The sequence below is a fragment of the Mobula birostris genome, chromosome 6 (assembly GCF_030028105.1).
Source record: "Mobula birostris isolate sMobBir1 chromosome 6, sMobBir1.hap1, whole genome shotgun sequence".
NCBI classification, from domain to species: Eukaryota; Metazoa; Chordata; class Chondrichthyes; order Myliobatiformes; family Myliobatidae; genus Mobula; species Mobula birostris.
The window spans coordinates 67,498,514-67,525,979 of NC_092375.1; the positions used below are offsets into that span (position 1 = coordinate 67,498,514).

Below are 27,466 nucleotides of genomic sequence, written 5' to 3' on the forward strand. Positions count from 1 at the left end.
TATGGAGCTTGACTAACATATTTAAATAACAATAATAATTTTTTTTACTGTAAAGGCACTATTTAGTAGGGTCAGTACAACACAGTTTTAAGGTACTTGGAAGTAGGTACAGAGGAGACGTCGGGGTAAGTTTTTTTACGCAGAGAGTGGTGAGTGCGTGGAATGGGCTGCTGGCAACGGTGGTGGAGGCAGATACGAAAGGTCTTTTAAGACACTCCTGGATAGGTACATGGAGCCTAGAAAAACAGAGGTCTATGGGTAACCCTAGGTAATTTCTAAAGTAAGTACATGTTTGGCACAGCATTGTGGACTGAAGGGCCTGTATTGTGCAGTAGGTTTTCTATGTTTCTATGTTTATAACACAGGCACATATCCTGCATACAGAAGACAATTTTTCATGGTTCTTTATTCTTTTGCATCAGATATATACATTGCATTCAACTCTTAAGACAAAAGATTGCTCAACCAATACAAAACCCAGTCAAAATGTTAAACTTCATTTTGGATTAACAAATGTTGGCATTGATTGTCATAAAAGGACTTCACTATTGGAGGAATGCCTTGTGAAGATATACCTGAAAAATTGGTTCTCTTTTATACTTACATTCTAAACAATAACATACTTACTTTTCTTTCTATTGTGCTGCAAGATTTCTCCCTGTGTTAAATTCATTGTTATTATCTGAGATCACAGGAAGCCCACCACCCAACCACCTCGTATGTATTTAACTTTTAGAAAGTGTTGATTCTCAACTGTACTCACTGACAATGCTCTGCACACTTTTACTTTCATTCATTAAAACTATTGTATCTGTAGAGCTCTCGGTCGCTTAAATGTGCACAATGAATGCCATTCAATTAAAATTCAATCTTTGTTCGGAAATTTTTACACAGCAATTAACAGTCAAAGAATTCAAAGAGAATTTTACAATAGTTAGAATAAAAAGAACGGATGTTACAAACGCTAACTCTTGCATAAATTAGATCAGGTTAATGTTGAAATTAGATTGTTGTCGAGTAAAATCATGTTTACATTTCCATGGCAAATATACCATAGTTGGGTCAATTAAGGCACAACACAAATGTTCACAGAGCAATTCACCTTTTTCAAAATCTTTAGATTTCCCTTCAGCCACTCAAATACATATTTATGAACCTGGTACAAAGAACCACAGACAAAGTTTTGGCTTAATATATTCTAAAGAATGATAAATATATTTTTGTGTAGCTGTTGTACTATTGCCATATACTTCCTACCAAAAGCAACAGGTGAAAGGTAAACATATACAATAAATTAACTATGGTGAAAACTACTATGTGTTGAATGTGTTCACTCTTACTGTTCTTTAAACATTCCATATCTTAGAACATAAAACAATACAGCACCGGAATGTCTGCACTGAGCACAATGCGAATTAAACCAATTTCTTCTGTCTGTACAAGATCCATATCTTTCTATTCCTTGCACATTCATGCATCTATTTAGCATTCTCTTAAAGCCAGTATTGCATTTTTTATTTACATATAAACAAGTACCTTTCTGCAAATAGCATAATTGTAATTGACTGTCATTTAATAAACCATATTTAGTTCATCACCCCTTTCAAAACTGACTGAAACCTTAGATTCATAGATGACAACTTATTAAGTGGTCATGTGAGGTGTGGGGCACTGGTATTCCTACAGAATGCTGCAGAGATTGTTGAACAGATGAACAGACCTTATAAATAAATCATGGAAGACTTTGATGCATCTACATTTAGTGAAGAATCTTGATCCTCTGAAATACCAAGTTCTTATTATAAAGGGAAACTAAAGTGTAATGGTAACGTACTTTGGGAAACAGCTAACTTAGAAAGGGGTATGATTAAAGGCTTTTAAAAGGAAGAGAGGATTGGATTCAATCCAGTTGGATTGTTACTTGAGATCAATAGGGATGGCAAGACTGATGAACATACATATAAAATCCTCAGGCGGAGTGAGATTAAATGCCGGGAAATATTTCATTTCACAGAGAGAGACATTTCCCTCTGGAACAAATTAAAGATGCATGTATTCCATATAGTTAATAAGGGAACTTGATAAATTCCTGAAAGAAAACACCATGTTTCAGAGTACAAGATATGAAGTAATGACAAGAAGTAAAAGGCCAGAAAATGTTTTGTGGAGCATTCAAGGGTTGGAGAAGTTGTGTAGGATTTTATGTCATTTCAGTTAGATTGTGAGTAAGGAGCTGACAGATAGCTTAATGAGCCAAGCAGTCCATAAGACAATAAGACCATAAGACATAGGAGGAGAATTAGGCCACTCGGCAATTCCTCATGGCTGATTTATTATCTCTCTCAACCCCATTCGCCTGCCTTTTCCCCATAACCTTTGACACCCTGACTAGTCAAGAACCTATCAACCTCTGCTTTAAGTATGTTCAATGACTTTGTCTCCACAGTCATCTGTGGCAATAAATTCCACAGATTCACCATCCTCTAGCTAAAGAAATCCCTTCTCATCTTTGTTCTAAATGGATGTCCCTCTGTTCTGAGGCTGTGCCCTCTGGTCCTAGACTCACCTGCTATGTACCTCCCTACATCCACTCTGCCTAGGCCTTTCTGTATATGATAGGGTTCAATGAGGTTCCCCTTCATTCTTCTAAGTTCCAGTGAGTACAACCCCAGAGCCAAACGTTCCTCATATGTTAACCTCTTCATTCCCAGAGTCATTCTCAAGGACCTCCTCTGGATCCTCTCCAATGCTGGCACATCTTCTTATAGATAAGTGGCCCAAAATGCTCATAACACTTTACGTGTAGTCTAACCAATGCCTCATAAAGCCTCAACATCACATCCTTGCTTTTAGTTCTAGTACTCTCGAAATGAATGCTAACACTGCATTTACTTTCCTTAGCACTGACTCAACCTCCAAGTTAACCATTGGGGAATCTTACTCTCAAGTCCATTTGCACCTCTGATTTTTGAATTTTCTCCCCTTTTAAAAAACAGACTATGCCTTATTTCTTCTACAAAAGTGCATGGCCATACAATTCCCTACATTATATTCCATCTGCCACTTCCTTGCCCATTACCCCAATCTGTCCAGATCCCCCTGCAGACTCCCTACTTCTTCAACATGACCTGCCTCTCCACCTATCTTTGCATCATCTGCAAACTTTTCTGTAACACTATGGGCTCTTATCTTGTTAAGCAGCCTCATGTGTGGCACCTTGTCAAAGGCCTTCTAAAAAATTCATGTAAACAACATCCACTGATTCTCCTTTGTCCATCCAGTCTGTTATTTGCTCAAAGAATTCCAACAGATTTGTCAGACAAGACTTCCCTTTAAGGAAACCAAACTGACTTTGGCCTACTTTATCATACACCTCCAAGTACCAAAACCTCATCCTAAATAATGGATCTCGACAGCTTTCCAACCACTGAAATCAGGGTTATCTCCTTTCTTCTGCCTCCTTCCATTCTTAAAGACTGGAATGATATTTACAATTTTCCAGTTCTCTGGAACCATTCCAGAATTTAGTGATTCTTGAAAGATCATTACTAACGCCTCCACAATCTCTTCAGCCACCTCTTTCAAAACCCTGGGGTGGAGTCCATCTGGTCCAGGTGACTTATCTAACTTCAGTCCTTTCAGTTTCCTCAGCACCTTCTCCTTAGTAATGGCAACTACACTTACTTCTGTCCCCTGATATTCACGAATTTCTGACATACTGCGAGTGTCTTCCACAGTGAAGACTGACGCAAAATACACTTGCATGATTTTTTTCACATTCTCCTTTCACATGCCTATGAGTTATGTATTTTGCCGAAAATGTATATGAGTTTTTCTCTGGAGTTAATAAGTTTTTACACATCTAATAATTGTCCAAATGCTGAAGGCAATAAAATATGAGACAGACTTACTGCTAGGAATATGGCCAAAAACTATATTATGATAGCGTAGCAGACAAGAAATGATCTGCAGGAATGATAGCTTGGAGCACATTTGTTGGTCATTTCTGTTTGTTAGAGTCTGTTCACCTGCAGTGGGAATGCTTACAGCATCATTTCGGTAAATTGATTGTTGTAGGAAAGATTAAATAAACTTTCAACTTACCCTGCAGAAGTCCAGGCAAGGTTCTTAAATGATACCTTTGTATCAGGTTGTTGATCATGTAGGAAATAATAAAATGAAAAATTAAGTACACAGGCCTTTTATATAAATAGCTCTACAAATTCAATGTAGGTTTTCCCCGTACAACTACAAGCAAACCTCCTTTTCCTTCCCAAACTTACGTCTTTTATAGTAAATTAATGTATTCAGGGATCACTGTACGAAACAGAGAAGGAAAGTTACAGAGAAAGAAGGAGATAACAATTTGTTGGAAATATGGAATTTATCTGAGATACAAGTCAAAATAACTTTTTAGGCACAATATAAGGAATAGTATAATCATACAGGAAATAGTGTTCAGAAGTCTATATAAAAATACAGTAGTCGCTCAAATAAATTAGAATGTTTACAATAGCATATAAGATTCTTTCTAGATACTCAGCTCATCAAAATGCTCATCTTTGACACTACATCTAGTGGTATTTAAGTATACTGATATTTGCTATGCTTTTTGTTTTAAAAACATATTTCATAAAATTCATCTATAGGCATAGGAAAATGATAACTGAAATGCTACAATTTTAATTGAATGATACAAATGGAACTTTAGTACAGCTTTACAACAGTATAGTGTTCCCATTTCTCTGTAATAATTAGAAACAAGAGTAATACATTTCTATTTTGCATCAGCACAGTAAAATTTTACAGAGGATGTTGCTGAGCTTTTGAAAATGGATGCAAACATGCACTTTTACTTGAGTTGCCACAGAACAATCAGCACTTCATCCAACTCAAATATGAGGTATAAGTTTTCCAACCTCACTATGGGAAACTCATGTCCTTCATACCCAGCACAAATTCTTTCTTCAAGGTAAATTGAATTGAACATTCTTGCGAAGGTAAATTTTGATTCATGTTCTTCAATGCACACTTTTGTGATTCCACTCAGCTGATGTGAAACTAACAGAAGTCTGCATTCCAGCACACTGTACATGAAACTGCTAATATACAAAATTTCAGCCATGAGCTCTTCCAGAGTTCCATATTTGTGGTGCAGGAGTTAAAGCAATTATCTTCATTACAGCCAAAGTGAATAGTGCATAGAGAGAACAGGTTAAATACCACACTTCAACTTAGAAAGTAGCAAGTTAGCAAAGGAGGTGAGCTTAATTTTGGTAGAATTAGTTCTGCTCTAGTAGTAATCATCATAGTTCTTCGGGTTTAAGCAGTAAAGTACAGCTCCCCCAAATGAGAAGATGGTGGCTCCCCAGGCAATGCCATATCCCCAGTTGAACTCATGATATGTTCGCATCGTGGCTGTTTCCACAAATTTGATTGGGTATAAAACGAGTCCACATACTTGGAGAACAACTGCAAAGAAAAGCCAATGATTAAACAATGTCCATGTGTTTCTTTAACCACAAAGATACTTAGTGAAAAAAAAAATTAATGTCACGTTTTTCCTCCGGTTATAATCAATCTGTAGCATACCTTTCATTTACAGTAGTAATTAAATAAATATTCCAGTATAATGCATGTGCTAAAATGTGCAAATTGAAAATTCAAAGGTAAAAGTAAAATCCAATGAATGTTGCAGTTACTCAGCATATCAATAAAGCAACAGAGTTTATATTTTTGGAGATTTTGCCTGACGAGCTTAATCTTTCTAATGTTTAGTGTGAAAATTATAGTCCCTTTTTACAATGAAAACCATTGGAAGTTAGAAGTACTTCACACAAAGCCATAGAAAATTCTGTAATCTGTATTTCTTTTTAATATGTGTAGTTATTTATCTATCAAACATTGCACTATCTAGCCTGTACAGGTCATTCCTGGAAAGGTCTTCTGGGAATTACGACCCTATCTCCACCTGCCTGTGGAGAATGCCCCTGAAGCAAATTGTTTTCTAATTAGGTGGATACATAGTGATTTCACCTTAAAGCTGCAGCCATACACCCAAGCCTGGATGTCACTGCCTTTAGAAGCAAGGGTCACAGTCACAAAAGTACCTTATGGTTCCAGGCAACAGCTCATAAATATCACATACAAATGTCACTGTATGCAGGTCACCGCTGCAAATAGAGGCTCATAGTTGTTTGCTATTTAAGAAGAGTGGGATTCATTTCTATTGCAGAAACAGCAGCCAATCCTGTGGCTTTGAAGATTCCAATGAATGACCTGCTTCTTTGAAGCACTTCATGTGCAAAGCTGGATCTTTTCTTGATCAGAAAGGCTATCATTCACTGTAAATTTTCATTGCATATGATTACTAGTAAATCCCCTCATGCTTGGTTCCAATTATCTCGGGTGTTTGCTTGTAGTGTTTATCCTGAGGTAGTCTGCTACCAATAAAACTGATCTGCAACCAGACTGTCTTGATACACATGGTATCTTTTGCCTGAAACCCCTCCCCCCATCAATCCCCAAGTACCAATGGACGGTGACTCCTTGTATGCAGATCCTAGTGCCTACAGAGTGCCAGAACCTAGCTGATGGGTGCCAATCTCAGATGAGGCGATGCTTATCCATCTTCCTCTGCCTCGTAAGTTCCACTGCCAATATGAGAATGGATGGTGAGCAGAGAGGAACATGGCAAGAAAAACACACTTGCACTGTCTACATGTCACAAGGGATTGTGTGATGAGGAGTAAATGGGATGTGAGATGGTAAGATGGATGAGGCTACATCATCATCCTCACTAAACAGAATTAGGCCTGTGATGACTGAGACCGCGAACACTAACTCCCTCTCCTCCACATGACTGAACGTTCAGAGACAAGAGCCTTTTCTCCTCTGCTGCTGTACTGACACAATGTATTTAACTTTATTTTGCAAAACAGGAAAGCATGTTGAAATTTATGTTCATGATATTTTCTGACAGGATTGAATGGCTTGTTTATAAGGTGTGAGATCCATAAATACTGGAGTAGAACAAGAGTGCATACACATTGTGGTACATGTGCTGGTTGTTGTTCCCCTCCGCACTTTGTGGCAACCCTTTGCTATTTCCTAAGCCAATGTCTGTTTTTTTTTACGAGACCGAGCTGCTACTTCGACGTTCAACCCAGCACAGATGGAAAGCATGAAAGGAGCCAAGCAATTTCAAACCCGGGGCCACTCACTTCAAAGACCAGTGCAGATGCCACGACACCACCATGGGTGTTGGTAGATGGGATTTGTTCTATTTTCTTTGACCTAGACCTCATGTGTGCTTGTGGATGAAATAAAAGTCGAAGGCTATGTGGGAGGGAAGCATTAGATTGATCTTGGTTGGCATGACATCGTGGGCCAAAGGGCCTGTACTGTTCTTTGTTCTTGTAGTGATGAAAGAACCAAATCCTTGGGTCACCACTCTGGGTACTGATCTCTTAGATCAAATGCTTCTACTCCGAGCTTAATCTTAGCTCTTGGTGATTTACATGGGAGCACTTGAACTGAAGAAACACAGACATGCCAACATTTAGTGGTAGTAAATTTCAGTTGAGGTGTACAACTCTATATTAACTAGGTCTAGGGATGGACGTCTTGATTGGTACCACAAAACAGCACATATTAATAATCAAGTTCATGCATTTAAAATGTGGACTAATAGCATGGTAACATTATTAACTTTTCTAGACAGTTTGCTTTCATGCTCAAATTAAACTCTAAACCAAGGAATTAACATTTCAATAAATTCCATTCCTTATGTAATGCCCTAGCAGTGTGCCATGCTTGAAAGTGTGTTTTGGCTTCAGCTAACATAGCTATGTTGTCCAATTTAGGAATATGTGTCAGCCATTCAGGATTGTGCGATGTGAGAGAAGGTTCAAGAGAGCTATTGAGGAGGAGTTTTCTGAAGGACAGTAGTCTGGATTAGGGTCTTTTGGAGGGAGCTGCAGAGTGGGGCTCAAGGGAAGATGCCACAGAGTGATGTTGCAAGGAGAGTCCCCATTGCAAGAAGTGCTGTGTGCAGACGAATGGCTCCAAGGAGGAAGGGCTAATACTCCAGAGAGAGAGCCAGTTTGTTCGAGGTGGTCTTTGAGGGGAGTTCGGAATGTGGTCCAGAGTGTGAATAATGAGATACGACCCCCAGTTACTCCAGTATGAGCTCCAACATTATGCGCACATTGGACTGGTTTAATTGTAATGGGCACTTTCATTTTTTCTTTTCCTTTTCTGTAACTATTTATTGAAGTTGAACATTTGGTAAATATACTTCCTTTATAATTTTATGCTGGGATATGATCTGTCATTTCTGGGCTACTGATAACTGCGTATGGGCAGTATTCACACAGCATTCGCTCAGGCTGAGGTTCCTTTAATCCGAACATCACGCCGTTCCTGTTTGGTTGAACCCCAAATCATACCAACCCTAGACGTATATTGTTTATGAAAGGTGGCCTTTTTACCTCTGAGTCACATGACCGTTAGCAGAGTTAGCTGTCGAGCCCCAATGAAAGGGTTACACTGTCATAAACTTGTTTTTGACCAATGCTGGTTAAGGATGGTTAAATTTCTTTCAGACATCAGCACTTGTGAAAGTCATTCTTTCAAATGTTTTTCTTCTCTGTAACCAATACTCATCCTATGATGAGGATGGTGGTCCTTTCTTGTGGATAATCCAGATCTTTCCTCAGTTAAGGACTGCATGAAAAACCATTCTATTTACCTTTGTCAAACATTCAGCACCTTAGCTCTTGGTTTCATTCCATTCTATTCCATATTCTTTGCCCTAATTAATTCAGGGTGTGCATAATCACAATATTCTATTTGGACAAAGATATCCCTAAACTTTATTATTTCACAAATGTCAGAACATCAGTTTTTGCTTATTCAAAATTGCACCCCTCCACCAAAGCTTCATTCCTACCTCACTACCAGAGTCACCTCATAGTTTCACCGACTGAACTTCCACAACACACCAGCTGCAGATATCAACCTTGACTCATTAGTTATCTACCTAGTAAGTTCATAGTTTGCTTCCTCACCTAATTGGCTTTATCTTTCCCTCTGTATTCAGTGTCATCTACTTCCAGTGTAGAGGAGTCTAAAATTAGATGGTAAGGGTTAAGCTAAAAAGGGAAAGATTTAAAAGGGACTGAGGTGTAACTTTCTCCACACAGAGGATGGTGGGTATATGGAACAAGCTGCCAGAGAAGGTGGTAGAAGTAGGTACAATCACAACATTTAAAAGACACTTGGACAGGCACCTAGACAGAAAGGGTTTGGAGCAATATAGGTCAAACACAAAATGTGTCAAACAGACAAATGGGACTATTCTTAGTTAGGCAAATTGGTCAGCACAGATAAGATGGGCCAAAGAGCCTGTTTTCGTGCTGTATAGGCCAATGACTATCTATCCTGACACCCCAGTACGCAAGTGCTTCACCGTGCCAACTCTCTGCTTCCTCTTTCCCTCTACACATCTTGAAGCATGTTCAGTGGTCAGAGTTCAGAGCCTCTGTGGTCTTGGTGCTCACCAGTAAAACTCTTTTCTAAACAGTCCATCTTTGCTAACACTCTCCATATCCCCAAAAGCCTATCCAAATCACATCTTCAGTCACATCTATTAAATCTTGTCACATTACTTGAGTACCCGGCTTTATTCACCTAAAACACTTGATAATTTAGTATTTCATGGGTGTTACATAAATACTGATTGAATGTTAGAGACTTGTAAACGACTTAATTGAAAACACATCATGACCTGAGATTACAAAGCACATAGAAATCTCTCTCCAGAGGTATTGACAGACGGCAGTGGTTGTTTTCTGTAGCCATAAAAACATCTTTCTTTCCCTCTGTTTTGGTCCTCTTTGCCAGAGCATATAATAACAACAGTGATCTCATGCTCGCTGTTACAATATTTGAAATTAACAGCAACTTGTGGATTTTGTAGAAGTCTAGAAGTTGCTGTCAGTGACATCTTGATCCATACATTGTTATAGTTTTCTAAAGGCATCAGTGAGTTAGGATAAGATACATTCTTTACTGAGGATTATAAACATCAACAATTTTGCCATGAAAGAGTTTCAATAGAAGACCAAGCCACAATTATTTTTTAACAATTACTTTAGAATTTAAACTAGATTTAATATGCCAAGTCAAATTCATTAGTATAAACACTTGAAAATTGCAAGATTTTATTTCCCGCTTTAAAATTTAAACTACTTCTCCTTCAAACATAAACCCCTTTAGATGTCCCAAGTGTTACTTTTACTGCCTGGTTTGATCCCTGACAATTCTTCCATGTGATTGGCTGCTCAGTTTGTTAATTACGTCAATTTTAATGAACAATTTTATTGACTGGCAGAAGGCAAAGAGTGGGAATAAAGGGGGCATTTTCTGGCTGGCTGTCAGTGACGAAAGGGTCAGTGTTGGTACCATTTCATTTCACGATATATGTCAATGATTTGGCTGAGGGAATTGACGGCTTTGTGGCCAGGTTGGCGGATGATATGAAGATAGATGGAGGGGCAAGGAGTGTTGAGGAAGCACAGGGTCTGCAGAAGCACAAACAGATTGCGGGAATGGGCAAAGAAGTGGCAGATCAAATATAGTGCAGGGAAGTTCATGGTCATGCACCTTGGCAGAAGGAATGAAGGCATGAACTATTTTCTAATTGGGGAGAAAAATTTAAAAGGAGGTGCAAAGGGACATTGGTGTCCTTGTGCTGGATTCCCTAAAGGCTAACTTGCAGGTTGAGTCGTTAGTAGGGAAGGCAAATGTGCAATGTTAACATTAATTTCAAGAGGACGAGAATACAAAATCGAAGATGCAATACTGAGACTTTATAAGGCATTGGTCAGACTGCACTTGGAGTATTGTGAGCAGCCTTGGGTCCCTTATTTAGGGAAAGATGTGCTGACATTTGAAGGGGTCAGAGGAGGTTCACAAGAATAATTCCAATAATGAAAGGGTTCACTTATGAGGATTGTTTGATGGCTCTGAGCCTGTACTCACTAGAGTTTAGGAGAAAGAGGGAGATCTCATTGAAACTTAATCAAATATTGAAAGGCTTAGATAGAGTTGATATGGAGAGGATGTTTCCTATAGTGGGGAGTATAGGACCAGCGGGCATAGCACCAGAATTGAGGGATGTCCATTTAAAACAGAGATGAGGAAAAATTTCTTTAGCCAGAGGGTGGTGAATCTGTGGAGGTCTAATCTTTGAGTATATTTACAGCGGTGGTTGATAGGTTCTTCATTAGTCATGGTGTCAAAGATTACAGGAATAAAGCAGGAGAAAGGGGTTGAGAGGGATAATAAATCAGCCATGATGGCAGAGCAGACTCAATGGGCCAGATGGTCTAATTCTGTTCCTATGTATTTTGGTCTATTAACACCAGAGACACTCAGCAAAGCAGAAGGCAATGTCATAGTGGTCAGTAGGTCTTTGAATGCAGGATTCTTATAAAATGGTGGCATATACTGTTGCTTTCCTGGTGGCCACAAAATCCTGGCCTTTGTGTCAAGAATGAAGTGACTTAGTCTTAAGTCAAGCAAATTAAACCTCACCACTGCAGCTTAGTTGTTTTAACTATTGATGAGCTTTCAAGTCCTCAAGGCAGCAACCCTCATACTTGAGGTAGGGACCCTAACCAACTGATTTCTTACATAACACTTGAATCTCACTTGCAATTCACCCGCCTGCTCAAACTCTTCCTACATTCTAAGCCCAGAGCATTTAGCCCTTCCTGACCTTCTGAGGCATAGGGCCAGGATGGAGTTTGTGATCCCTATAACCATTTACGATTAATACCCAGGTGTTAGATTAAGGGAGGTACTTCTGTGATAGTCCACTGCAGATGTATACCAGGACCATGCACCCATTCAGAATGGTTAGGATTACATTAGAAAGTGAAATGCTTGGAGACTAACTGGGGCAATCAATTCACCAAGTACAGAGGAGACAGTGAGAAGACAACTGAAGTGAAAAGGAAAAGGCAGCCAACGTTTTTTCAGAAATAAAATGGCCAGGTTCTAAATGAACATGCATCTCAACAATGTGAGAATATTATTACCTGAAACTAACCACTGAGCCATACTTGCCCTCACTAAGCAAATTATATTTCTGGTGGGTCGTCTCTCAATAACCTTTTGTCCAGATACCTGAACTTGTATCCTTCTTGCAAGGATATGGAAGAGCACATGAAAATGGTTATAATCTATGAATATCCAATTGTAATCTTAAAGTTGCATTGACTATCATTGGGTCTTGGGATAAAGTGCTAAAATATTATTTTCCTGGATGCAATAAAATATTGAAAGTTGATTCTCATTTTCTGCAACCTCAATCAGAAGGGCCCACTTTAGAGATGGGAATGAGAGATTATTTTTACATAGTATCATCAATTTTCCTTGAATACAGTGTTAAAAATGTAGCTCAATAAGAAATACATGTGCTGTTCCCTGGGGCACTATTATATTATTATCACAAAGAGGGATGTGGGGGGGGTGGGGGTATTGGGGCAGAGGGTGCGTGGAAACAATGGCGTGCATAAACACTACAGTGTTTGCTGTAGCAGTTTAGAGCAAAAATCAAATACAACCCTGTCTAGCTTGCAGCTGCAATGAGGGTCTGTTCTGTTCATAATCATGTTCAGAGTTATTTGAGAGTGTGTAATTAGGATTTCTCAATTCAGCAATTCATCCATCATGCCTAAACTCATTAGGATGCTCCTCAACCTCTCAATGACGTCCTCAGCGATTCCAGTTTTACTGTGAAACAGTGATTGAAAATGGAAAGCTAGAACTGCAGAATTCATGTGTTAAACTGAATAAGTCCAAACAGAGTGCGTGTTCATCTGTTACATTCAGACTCGAGGGTCTTCAATTATATCATTCTTGAAATATTTAATGTCAAAAGCATTGTGAGACACGATTCAACTTCTTTTATGCTAAGATTAGAAAATCTGAGACAGAAATTTTCAGCATTTACATCTGACTGAGAGACAGAGAGCTGGAATTATCTGCAAATCATGCCTTGACTCTCATGGCCTCGTGTAAATGGAGATGAAAAAAATCTAGTCCAATTCTACAGGTGATTTCCCCCAGCATAAATGCTGGAAAAATGCCACATTCTCATCCTTCACGAAGTCCAATATTTAATCATAGTCAAGAAAAGTGTAAGGATGATTCGTTAGTTTGGGACTTCCATATTCATGTCTCTAGTCAGGGGAAACACAAATTCAGTGGCACTTTAACAGAGACGTGCTAACAATTTCATGCAACACCTATGCCAAATTATTGCAGCAGATAAAGATACTTGTTTCAGATCTATTTTAAGTCACAATGATTGGGTAAAATGCATTTTATTCACCATGTCCTGCAATTCCTCAATTTCCCTGCAAAATTCCTTTTGGAAAGGTCCTGGTTTACATCTGGAGTAGACTATCACATAAATTCCTACTTCAATCTTACACTTGGATGTTGAAAAATATAGATCTGGTAAATGATAATGGGGATCATCTTGGGCCCTTGTCTCAAAGGGTAAGGAATAGTGAGGGCTTAGGGCTTAGAGTATAGGAAGAGTTTGAAGGGGATGGATTGCAAGAGAGATTTAAGGGTTAGGTGAGACACAATTCAGTCACATTGGTATGGTCCAATTGGATTACTGAACTGTAATGGCTTTTAGCTGTATATTAATTTGCCAGTCTTCCACATTTGCTGCAATAAGTAAATTATTCCCCTTCACAGCAGAGCAACTGTACCTTTATAATGTATTATAAAAATAAAACTTTTATTATAAAATAGAAGATAATCTTAAAGATAATTTATTGAGATAATTATCATCTTCAGTGTTACAAAGTTTTTTTCCTTGATTAGTAATTACTTCAGGGTTCAACTTTCTTTTCTCAGTGAGTTCAACCTATTAACAGATACTGTTTAATATTGCAATCTCTCAGAGAAGAACCTCCATGGAAGTTCTGGGTGCTAATTTGTAACATAATACTGATAAAAAATTAATTAATTGACAGCCATTGCATTTAAATAATCATTCACCATAGTCAGAGGCATTATGTAAGAGAACGCGACTGGTAAGAAAGTGAAATGAACAGATTTGGAAAGAAAAATCTCTTCTTTGGTAATTAAATGTTCTTCAATCTTTTGCCAAATAAACATAGTTTGCCAGAAACCCTGAGATTTCTAATGTTCTTAAGGGCCATAAGCTTCCATCTTCCTTTGTGCTCATTATTTGCATTGTTGTCACTGGATTGTTTAACATACATAGTAGCACTAAGGCCCAGGTGTAATGGTATTGGTTTTGCTGACCATGAAGTTCTAAACTCAAATGGAGATCTTAAACCTTATCAGTTTATAGATATAACCTCACTAAAGGGAAGTTATATTGTAACTATCTATTCCAAAGACCAGTTTCCTTCCTTGTTTGCAAAGAAAAAAACATTTCAGGATGTATATTGTATACAATTCCCTTACATTAAATTGGACCTTTTAAATCTTTTTTATCCTCCACTGTGAGTTTAGCTGCCAGTGACCACAATTTGAATGACGGGCAACCCCGCCAACCCAAGGAGAAGATACTTCTAGCTAACAAAGTAGTTCTAAAAACCTTTTACTTATTTTTAGTGATGCACGTTTAAATTTAGATAAAATCCTTAAAACACATTTCATTTTCAAAACACAGGTACAATCCCTATAAGCTAAAAAATATACCAACGAGTTGTCTGTCATAGAAATCCAAGGCAGAGGAATAGATTCTAGTTCACCCTGCCTTTCTGTATTTTTTAAAGGCTCCTTTAAGCCCTGATAGGGCTGAAGATCATCCTAACAAGCCTGACTGCTCTCTTACATTTATACTGGTTTTTTCTCTGCCATTTGGGTGAACTCACATGCATGTGATTTCTTTTAAGAAACCTTTTCACGCAGATGGTTTAAAAGCTTCAGTGGATAGAGTTCCCAGATACCCTAAATTAATGCTGCAAATGCTGAATCCCTGAGTACACAAACCTCCCAACTATTGATAGATTGCTATTTGACATGCGAATTGATAGCATCAAACTGGTCTGCAAGCTTCCTGGAACTAAATAACTTAAACAGTATTGTTGAAATAAGCCCAATTACATAACCCATTGTTTTACACTGCAATCAACTGCATGCTGTAAGCCAGCAGTCTATGCTCTATAGACAGTGCCGTTTGTTTTGCAAAGCTGTCCTTTTAACTTCAAACTGATTATTGTCTGTCATTTATATTAAGAACAGAAGACTGGTTCTCACTTATGACAAGAGGCTGAACAAAGAATATTGGAAGTTTAACTTACATAAAAACAACTCTTTGATCTCTAAAAGTGTTAGCTGCTATGTTTGAAATCTAAGCTTGGTGCAAAGGACCCCGTCCCTGGTCAGTGATTACATATCACAGGCATCCAAGGTGCTGAAGAATAAATGGTGTTCCATGCAGACACCAAACACCAGTGAGTGCACCATGAAAATAAATTTAAACAGAACTGGAAAACCCATTGTGGAAAGAATGTGCCAATTATCGTGTCTAACGTCTTCCACAAATGAATATACAGTATATTTTGAACAGATGGTAGCATTTTGTGAGTTTATCTTAATACTGAAGGGATTGATGTTTGCCCTGCAGATGTATTTCTGAAATATCTCTGATCTCTAATATCACAGTCTATGCTTTTCAATCATTTAGGTCTAGTTTGTAGTGTTTAATTCAATGATCAGGTGTTACATGAATGAAATATTTTCTATAAAATCTTGCAATGACATTCAAAGAGAGGTGGAGAAATTAATTTTCCCCCAATCATTGATACAACTGAGATAGAAGAGATGAAGAAAAGCTGACAAATAAATAATCTAATGAAGCAATTGGGCTCTGAAGCAGATCACAGTGAAGCTTGTTTCTTTTAATGCTGGCCAAACATCTGGAACTTAAAACCATAAAGCATTTATTTATTTTGGTTCAGTAAATTTTCAGTGGATTAGGCAGTGGCAAATTATGGTGTACATCATAACTGTACATTGCACCAGACCACCAGTGCAGGATGCCATGGGTCACTGACTGGCTGCCATAACCCAATGACAAAATGGCTGCTTAATACATGGTACTAAACAAAACAACATTTTCATCAGCAATATCATTGTATTTCTTTGGATTGATTCCAATTCATTATTGACAGTTCAGAATGTCCATGAAAGGGTATCATTATTTTTTGAAAATCCCCCCACCTCTATTCATGTAGAAGAATTTGAAAATCACCAGAACTAATAACGCAGCTTCCTGAAAGATTTAATTTCAAAATTAATTCACTGCTTCATGCAAGATAAAATGCTGCCTCACAGAAACCCATATCTTACTCAAGCCAAAAGCAATCTTTTCTATTGAGAATATTACTTATTTCTACATTTTGCATAATAACTCTACTTTTTCCCCTGATAGTACATTAATATTCTGAAAGGTTAGTAAATCTTTTTTTAAGCAAATGTGTCTATTTCAAATGTAATGAACACTGGCACTTAAACAAAATGAGCTAAATTACTCCGGATGACATCGAATGAAAAGCTATGGGGCTGAACTAATAAAATATTAAACGTTTAATTGTCAGCTACTGTATCCTTTCAGGCACAGACAACTTGTATGAATAATGTCCAGTAAAAGGAGGAGCAATAAATTTGAAAGAGCAAAGTTCCAGAAAGATCTGCTTTTGGACGGTGTATCCAACCTCGCACTATCGTTGCCAGAGGATACATCTTTTGCTCAATCGTCAGATAAATTTGCCAGTCATTAATTTCCAGCTGCCAATTTTCAAAACTATTATACATCTCTGACGTAATTTTATTTTTGGTTGAATGTTTTAGTCACTAGTAAAGTGCTATTTGCTGTGTTGAAAGGTTTGAAATAATTTGCAATCATTTAAAGGATTAAAAAGTGACTTATGTTACCTGATTAAAATAATGCAAGAAAAGTAATCATGGTCTAAATTGTACTTGAGCCCCTACCAGTGTCAAGTTAGTCCAATTGTACACATTGCTGTTGCAGCCAGAGACCTCGCAGTGTTCTCACAACATTGCAACCACAGCCTTCCTATGAGGCGGACTGGCGCATTAGAAGCACCTAGCTCTTGGGGAACAGAACCTGATAACTCACACCTGGACAATCCTGATGGCTTTCCGAGAGTCTATGCCTGTGAAATGCCTTTTCAATTGCCTCTAATTAATTCTGATTACCCAAAACAAGATCAATATATTGATTTATTCAAAAGTATGATTGTTTTGTAAGAAATTTAAGCAAAAATAATACTTTTTAAATGCATGTAAAAATAGACACTGAAACCACACTGAACTGCCAAGTATTAATTGATAATATTAATATGAAGTGAAATTTAAAAAAAACACATCTTTTCCATGAAAATTTGCAACCCTTGAAAGGGGCCACACAAGACCTACATGGCATAAAGCTAAGGGGATACAAAGTATGCCTGACTTTTCAGCTTTTAAAATCTTGGACTTGGGGATGAGACCAGCAGTTGAGTGGAAGGCCAGGTTTCGCAGCTTCCATCATCATTGGTACTTTTTTGTGCAATGTACAGCTATGGAAGCCCTGAACACACTGACTCACAGTAAGGATGCAGCCAGCTTTTCTCTTACATGCCTGCAGCTCCAGGTAAGCATGATCTGGGCCAAAGAATACAGTTGGTAAGTTTGATCACGGTACTTTTCAGAACTGTGCTATCATCATTAATTTATCCATTTGTAAAGTAAATTGAAATCTGATTCAAAATCTGCATTTTTCCCTTTACAAGTGCAAATCACCTTAACACACAAAAAACTTAAGAGATCCATTTCTAATATAACTAAATTGTGACATCACTGATGGGCAATTTGAAAACTGCATTGGAAGCAAAAGGCAATCTCTCATCCAGAAAATAAATTGGTCATTAAACAGCTGAGTAATGAATTATTCACCTCCCTGTACATCTCAGTCACTGAAACAGATCCAGTCACTTGCAACAGCTGCTCGCTCAGGTGTTCCTGCAACATAGTTGAGTTCTTTTTAATGCAAACTATATGACACAGTCCTGCTTAAATTTATGGGCAGCTCCAAATCTGTGAAACAGACCAATTCAAGAAAGAAGAGAGCAAACTAGGTATTAAGGGGATTGTGAAGAAATGGCAGTTTTCCACACTATTGCTTTTTTTGTGTTTCTTAATAATAAGTTGCAGCCAATTAAATAATCCAGAACAATTATATTTAAAATTAACAAGCAGCAGCATCAATATACAATTAGAAGAATAAAACATAATAAAATCTATATTTCAACAAAGCTGATTTAAGGAAATATTAATAAAGGTAAAGAAAATATGTTTGATCAAGTGCAAAAGGAAACTGCAGAGCACAAAACAAAGTGTGTTAGCAGATGTGGATAAATAATGCAAAGGTAGAATAGAGTAAGAAGCTCAAAATTGTAAAGGACGGAATTAAAATCATATTTGCAACATTGTTTAGAAAATATAATGTACAGCAAAAACACATGAAATAAATGCAGTAAAATATGAGTGAACGGGAATTTTATCTACTTGGGCTGTAAGTGGAAGTTAAAGATGAAAACAAATGGATCTGCCCTCTTTTGGCTTCAACAGGGCTGGGTACCAAGCAACTCATCTCTGAAAGAGGAGCAGACATCAAAATATTTTAAGAATACTGTGTGCTTACATTTTAATTTTATGCTATCTTTAGTATCAGCAGTTGTTCTCAGGAAATCCATGTTTGACAGGCTAAACCCAACTTCTCGGTACTTTAGGTGACTGCTTGTGAGCTAGAGGGGCAAGGAGACTTTATGTCCAAGCGAGAAATATGTTTAACTTACGCAAACAGACTCCACAATCAGTTCAGCTAACCCACCAATCCAAACCTCAGTGATCCTAATTCGCCATTGAAAATTTATCTTCTGCCAACTCTAACCCCAAATAGTCAATCACTCCCTGACCCAAACCATAACCTAAATGGCCAGGATCCCATTCAGTCTCAAACCTAAAGTGTAATAATGCCATCTCTTCCTGATCCAAAGGTTGAAAATCTATTCACTTTAGGACCTCCTGCTGATCATTCCAATTACTCACTACATCAAACCCCAATCTTCCAACCTCAATTTGAAATCTCAGTCCAATTCTCAAAGGTCCAAACTCAAGAGATTCTTTTCACTCCTAACCCAACCCGAATGTCTGCAATCCCTGCCAGACCTGAAGACCACCCCAATCCCAATTTTCAAAATTCAAAAATCCCACTCTTCTTTTACCACAAACTCCTAATCACCTCCAAAGATCACATTCATTCCTTGACACAAACTGCAATAATGTCATTCATACTCTGAAGAAATGCTAAAGTTACTGGCTTACCCTCACTTAAACCCAAATGATCGCACTTTGTGTGAGGGTGAAATTCAGGTAACATAATGTGAGACTCATTATGTACACTTGAGTAGGACATAAACCATTGTATGTTGTCTTTGTTATAGTCATTTCTTCCACATTGTCCTTCTTCCAGGAATTCACTTATTTACATCTTAACACTACTAATGCCTAACATCTTTAGCGTTGTGATTCAGTCATGACTGAGAGCTTGTTTTCGTCCTTGAGATACTTCACTACACCAAGAGCTCTTTCTTGCACATGTTTGAATAACCTTTTGCCCTTTATCTCATAATTTATGCTATTGTCTCTTTTCTTTACAATTTGATTTTCGATTCCTTTCACAATTTGCCTCTCTTTTGGCTAACTTGATTTATTTTTGTTGGTAAAATGTCTCCTTTCCTCTCTCTTACCTTTTGCCTGAGTGCTGTATTTTTCACCATCCGATACTTTGTTCATGCTGGTATAATGGGACAGCATTTTCTGCATTTTGTTTCCTATTGTTCTCTTCTCATTTTCTCTTCAACTTCTAAGCCCAACTGGCAGTGAGTCACTGTACCCTTTGGGGTCTACTTTTGTCAATTATTGCAGAAGACCAGGTGAAACTGTAAGGGTCCCAATATGTTTGTATAGCTTTCTAAGGGACTTAACATTTCTGCCTTGAATGTAGTGTTCAGCGACAACAGCATAACTGAGAAAATGTGAACCTTAAGGGAAGCATACGAAATATTGCAAGAAAATATTGGCTTACTTCCAGATGAGGTCAAAGGTCAACTATAGAACCATGCATTCCATGCCTATTTTAACAGTCATTCTGCTATGTGCCAAAATAGTGGTTAAAATCGCTTCTTAAACACCATGTGGCTCACATAAATCAGGAATTTCATATACGTAGTAGGTAAACAATTATCCAACCATACCACACAAGTTTACTCAGCAGTTTTGCCGCAGGCAGAACATAATGGTCATTGGAGTAAGCAAATATGTTTACTTTTCTTGAAACAGATTTTGCGTAATTGCATGTTTTGAATACTAGGTTCAAGGACATTTGTCCACACTTCCAGGAATATTCCCAGGGTGACTGGAAAGGCCCAGAAAATCTGTATGAACTGATGAGGAGTACAACCAGTTTTTCAGGATTCCTTGTGTAATCAGGCAGCACAGTTTTGCTTGTTAGCTCTCAGTTGAGAAAGCAGCAAGGGCAACCATATAGGGCTGGGAATTATCAAACGTTTTGATCACCATTCAGTAACTCCTATGTGCTATAAGGGAACTGGCTTGAAATGAGCTATAATTCCACTACACTGAATAGGTTGATAATGCTCAAAGTCTCTAATCTTGGATATCAGCAACCATGAAATGTTGCTCCATGAAGAAATATTGGAAAGGGAGGCAAATATTCAAAGATTTTTCACCTTCCCATTTATTTTCTCTTCCACGTTTTAGAAATTCCATTAAACCAGCCAATAAAATTATATACAGATCCTTTCCAGGTTACAAATGGCATAAGTACAGCCTGCTTGAAAGTACACATGGAGGAGTATTTGGGAGACCACTGGGATTTATTTGCCAGCAGCTGTGGGACTGCAGGCTTCTTTTGTGAAGTAGGATCTCTTGTCTTGGCAATATCTGAATGGTTGAGTTAAATGCCCTAGTTTGACTACACATTGCCCTTTGATGGATTCAGTTTTTATTTAAATATGTATCTGGGTGGCCACATTTCTGACTTGCAAGCTCTTGAGGCTATAGACAGTTACAGACAGTTCCCAGGGACACAACTCTGACCTGTAACTAAAAATATCTGTTGACTAAATAGCCAAAGTGTTACTAAACATAGAACACAACTTATCCTCTCTCTCTATTACACAAAACATATAAATCAATGCTAAATCATTTGGATTTATCAACAAATTACCTGCAGAAAATAACAGGATAGCCACAGGTTTGTAGAATTTTCGACGAGTCCCTTGGCAGATTGAGATCAAAGCCACCAGAAAGGCAATAAGAATGATGGCAGCTCCAGTCAGAAGCAAGGCAACCGTGGCAATCTCCCAGTCTGTAACAAAGAAATTAAGAGTACATCTTGAGAATCCTTAAGACACAGTTGATTGCCTAATGTAAACTTACATCACTTACTAAAATAAATGCACAAATTTGGATCAATGGAAAAACAAACATGTCCTCCCACTGTTATTCTGTAATGTTTGAACAGCAGGTTTAAAGACTGTAATGTGCAAAAAATAGTACAGTAGTAATCTGTCAATCTGTTTCATGCAAGAAAAGCAGGCTCCCCATCCACCTAAATAACTGTTTCTTTACTTTCCCATGGATTTTCAATTCACCTCCTGTGGGTTACTCCAGGGGCTATTTGACGTAAGCAGACGGAAAACTTTAAAAGTGAACACAATCATTTCTTAATTTCAACATTTCAGGTTGCTTCCAGCAATGTTGCTATAATGTTAGTATTTGGGGTTTTTCCATTGGATGTAAACAGTCTAAAATGTGTATTTCCTGCATTCCATGTCTGATAGGAAGTTGAACTGCTTTGAGACCAGAAATACTGCAAGCATAGCCATTTGGGGGAAAGCTACATAAAGGGAATATCCCCAATCCAATAAACATTGAGCACATTAAGGAAGTATGCACAACTATTTGAAATTGTCCAAATAAGGTAAAATCTAAATGCTTGTGAACATCCCTGGATGTGAATACAGCTCTCAGATGATTAGTACTGATTAACAAAACCACAAAATCTACAAGTTTGAGATAAGGTGTTTCCCATGAGTAGATCAAACCTGCTATTATTTAGTCACTGAAAATGCATAAAAATATTTTGGTGCTGCTTTCTGTGATCTGTTTTGAAGCAAAGAGAAATATTTTAAATCTTCCCCTTTTTAAAGCTCAGATATGCTTTAATGAACACTTGGAATTGTCTATTTTATTTCCATAATTAACAGCTCAACAAAGAAATCACAAGGACACAGCTCAGAAAGACAACTTTCAAGTTGATTTTTTAACAGCTGAAGCAAAAATCAGTCTCCCACTTTAACAGATAATTTTCTTGATTTGATAAAAACAAAATGTTATCAGCAAATGAAATACCAGTAAATGTGTATAATAAATCTGAACGTGTACAAAATTTAACACATTTAGTTAAAAATAAGAGGGGGATGGTGAATGGAAATATGACAATGTAAATTGATCTTCAATATGCCACCTGGATGGAAAGCAGTAGTAAGAGATGAGAAGCCAGAAACCCCTCAAGCTAATGTTTCCACTAACAAACAATTATGTTAAATGTAGGATTGGTTTTTACCAGGGAGCCTTGCAAGCAGCCTTGTGCTATGGTCACAGAACAATAGAAGGCATAAGAGAGAATCTGCAGGAGAACATTGCATAAACTAAATGAACAGAAGATACCTCAGGTGGTTTGACTGTCAGTCTATCAGTTTTCTGCAGCTCAAAATACAGGATTATGCCAAATATTTTGAACATCACTGCACTGAACTGGAGCAAAACAGGACACGTGTGAGTTTTTAAAAAAATAAAGTAAAATATTATTTATTTATTGAGATTCAGTGCAGAGTAGGTCTTTCCAGCCCTTCGAGCTGCATTGCCCAGTAGCCCCTGATTTAACCCTAGCCTAATCACGGGACAATTTGCAATGACCAATTAATGCATCTTTGGACTGTGGGAGAAAACCAGAGCATCTGGAGGAAACCCACACAGTCATGGGGAGAATGTACAAACTCCTTACAGAAAACGGTGGGCTTGGACTTCGGAAAACTCCAAAACACATTTTTGCAAATGAAATTCAATTTAAGTGTGGTTACTTCTTGTAAAGTAGGAAACATAGCAACTAATTGACATATAGTGATATTTTGACTAGATAACCTTGTTTTAATGAGGTAAAAATAATAATTATCATCTGAAACACCAGAAAGAATTACACGGTTCTTCTCCAGAAAAAGTGCTGGAGGATATTTTCGGTCAACTCGACTGCACAGACAGTGTCTCAAAATAACACCACATTCAAATGATAGTTTTGTTACTAAGCAAAAATATCAGCCTGGAAAATATGCTCAAGTGAAGGTGGTACCATTTGAATCCACAACTTGTCCCCATAAACATCAGCGGTTGCTGCCACCGAGCTATGGTTCACATAACATTATATGCTAAATAATGAAACTATTCTCATCCGATTGCATGTGAGTTCGTGTGGAATGAATTTGGCAAACCTTTAATAGCAAGTTGTTTACATTCTCAGCCTGAGCATAATGTTTTAATTGGCATGGAAATTAAAGCATGAGAAAATGATAAAATGGAAGAATAAATAACTTAATAATAGTTACTCTTCCTCATAGCAGCTGAAACTTGGAGACTGATAGGGGCCTTATTGCTCATTATATCTATGCCAGGCATTAAAAGATACATTTATACAAGTCACTAGCTCCTGATCCATTGTCCAGAGTACATCAACTAGAAAACTCAGAGGTTTTAGCAATTATACTTTTATGTAGTAAGTACCCTATTCAAATGAAAATACACTTTTACATTCCCTGATGAGGCACGCAGTATGGCAGATCTGGTGTTTGTAAAGGGCATTGAAACACTTTTCTGGGAAGTATTCATGTTTTGGCTCCACTAGTGATGATGATTCATCCACAAAATATTGGGCTGGAATTTCCAGGCTATTGTAGGCCACCCTTATTTGTCACTTGGTCCTTCCCTTCCTCGAGTTGATTTCAAGTACACTTGGAAGGTTCGAAATTGTGTGGTACCAAGGTGGTGTCATGCTAACACAAGCCAAGAAACTTTCTATAACCCTATTCCAGAAAAGCTGTATAGTGCAGCTTTTAATTTCCAGACTCACAGCAGGGCACATAAATAAGAGTTGTGAGATGCACTGAGCTGACAATGGTCTCAGAAATCTACAAGCACTCTGCTACAGATTATACTCCATAGGAAGGCTCTTACAATGGACCCTGTCTGACAGACTTGCATCAATTGGTTGCTGTCTTCTTTTCCCCAAAAGATGCTGAACCGCAAATTAAGCAAAGTTGTACAAAACCTATGATTACAACATTTAGAGCAGGCAACTAATTTGAGAGAGCAGTCCATGGCATACTTAGCTTACCGAAGATAATCTAGAGGGAGCCCATGCAGACAGTGGTCCAGACACAACATTAAGTTATGCCATATCCCTCTAAAGCACCATTTTAATCTTTTGGATTGTAAGCACCAAGTGTGGCACAAATCACAAATAAGGAAGAGCAAGGAGAAGTGCTGTGAACAAGTATCTGCCAGGAATTCCCACCATCCACCTTTCTTAACTGCATGAATAGTGGATCAATACCTTAGATGACTTCAGAAGGCAACTGATAGATGAGCAAGGGCAACTTGAACATGCTACTACTCTTGTCAATGAATGTGCATCATGTATATTCAGTTTCTACCCCAAGGAGTTGCAGGCTCACAACACAACTATTTGAGCTAACATTCCAGGTCAGTACTGAGGGAGTGTTATACCACTGGAAGTGTTGTCCTTCATATCAAATGCTAAAACAATACCTACATACTTAATTAAATGGTCATAAAACAGCCCATAGCTTTACTTTTAAGAAAATAAGGTTAAATATATGAGGTCAATCAATACTGATAATTTAGACATTTGTGCAATGCTCTCTTGTGGGAACCTAATGTATTCAAAAATTTGTGCCATGTCTCCCACAAAACCACAATAGCAGCTTTATTTCAAAAATAGATAATTAGTACAATTACAAGAGGCACATTTTAATGACAGAATTTCTTATGTTGTGAGGTAATCTAAAACAAAGGATGCTTTGGATTACCTCACAGAGACAATGATAGAGGAGTCACTGAAAGCAAAATGGTCTTATCCTGGTAAGTGTTCTTCTCATGGCACTGTAATCGAGGCAATTGATCTCTTTGTCCACGTCTATGAAGAGAACAAGCTCAGGATTCCGACTCTGAAGACATTGGGTTGGGATTGGCAGTAAAGTGCCATCACACAATTAATAAACCATTTTCACTAAGTGCCTGGCAGCTGCATTATGGTAAGGGAGAAATAAAGATCTAGCTGATTCAATTCATTCAAAGAAGCTAATTTTAAGGTTAGAAGCTACAATACGTCACCTCTTTAGTTTTCTCCCCTTGAGACCGGCAGCACTCAAAAGCAGACACTCAGATGTACTTCAGCTTATCCTAAGCATGGACTGGTTTCGCTATGGATGGTCATATTAAGGTAACGACTGAATGTGGGACAGTGTAAGTTGCCAAGTTGGAAATACAGAGCATGCTATCCTTGGCACACTGGACTGCATTTCATTCACCAGCAGCTTGTACTAAACATCTTGACTGTGGCTCAGCTTCCTTGATAGCTTTCCACATCCCTCACATCAGCTCATGCTTCATTCAACTTGCTGCACAATGACTCCTCTACTCACAAAGATGAAGTAGACTGTAACAACTTTGAAGGTCTTGTCTAAGCACTCTGCTGCCACAGTCCACTTGCAGAATCTTTGCTTTACTACATCAGAAATATGTTCCAGATTAGTCCTCAATCAATGATGTTCGGCAGATTAAATGGCCTTTGTACAAATGCCCTTGCTGCAGGTGGATAATAGAACCGATGTGAATGTGATGAGCATAAGTTACAAACAAAAGACCGGAAGGACTGGATTGCTTTGTAAGCTGCCATTGAACTCAATGGGCTGAATGTTCCCCAATGTCAGAAGGAAATATAGAAATGTGCCTTAACAAATGCACCTCTCAGAAAGTTGAGGTGTAAGGAGTTAGTACATATGAGAGAAGCCTCAGTAATGGGGATTCATCACCTGTTGGCTGTCAGAAAATGTAGTTGAGGCTTGACCCAAAAGCAGAGCAGTGGAGAAGATTTAGTGGTGAGTGATAACTTTAATTGAAAACTGCAAAATAACAAGACATGAGCAGCCACAAAACCATGAGAGAGCAGGTACTAAACATGACAAGGCAATGAGGTACCTTGTGCAGCTGTTTGGGGCAGGCTGGTTTGTATGAGTTTGAGTAGTTCGTATGATGAGGGCTGTGTTTAAACAGGTTGCAGGGTATCAGTTATTTGATCCATGATGATGCCATAGCCTGTGCTCTCCACTCTGTACTGTCCAACTTAGAAAATAGGATCTCTTATGCCAGGCTGCTGTTTACAGACTTCTGTTCGGCATTTAACACCACTATACCCCAGAAACTGGTGGGGAAACTGTCCTTGCTGGGTCTCCCTCTGTAACTGGGTCCTTGATTTCTTGACAGACAGGCCACAGTCAGTCTGTGTGGGCAGCATCATCTCCAGTCCCATTACGCTGAGCCCTGGCGCTCCCCAGGGCTGTGTGCTCAGCCCACTGCTGACACATGATTGGGTTGCAGGACTCAGATCAAACCGTGTCACTAAGTCTGCGGATGACGCAACAGTGGTTGGCCTCATCCACAACGATGATGAGTCAGAGTACAGCGAGGAAGTAGAGCGGCTAGTGGACTAGTGTGAGAACAGTAACCTCAGTCTGAACTTGGAGAAGATCAAGGAAATGATTGTGGACTTCAGGAAGGTACAGATGAACCATTCCCTGCTGTACAGAGAGTTAAATGCACCAAGTTCCTGGGAGTTCACATCATGGATGACTTTACCTGGTCCCTCAATATCACCTTCCTGCACAAGAAGGCACAGCAGCACCCCCACTTTCTACTATCAGGCAAGAGACTCTGATGCATAAGGACAAGAACAGTCAGGATGGGAAACAACTTCTTCCCTGCTTCTGAACTCCCTGCCACATCACATTTAGATTATTATATTAGATTAGATTAGATTAGATTATGAGGACACTCAGTCCTTGTTTACTGTCATTTAGAAATGCATGCTTTAAAAAATGTTACAGCGTTTGAAGAGTCACCGGATAATTTGTACTATACTCTACAATATTTAATTTATGCACTTTACTTTGTTTAT

The 27,466-nt window shown here is 38.2% G+C and overlaps 1 protein-coding gene across 1 annotated transcript in view; it reads right to left on the bottom strand.

The window, feature by feature from the left end:
- Positions 1-388: 388 nt before the first annotated feature.
- tmem47 (transmembrane protein 47) overlaps positions 389-27,466 on the bottom strand; it is a 33,460-nt gene continuing 6,382 nt past the window's right edge. Inside the window, exons 2-3 of the mRNA XM_072260569.1 lie at positions 21,383-21,523; positions 389-5,472 (exon numbers count right to left, since the gene is read on the bottom strand). Of these exons, the coding sequence (XP_072116670.1) occupies positions 5,294-5,472; positions 21,383-21,523 (320 nt within the window). The 3' untranslated portion in view covers positions 389-5,293. The remainder of the gene's footprint in view (positions 5,473-21,382; positions 21,524-27,466) is intronic.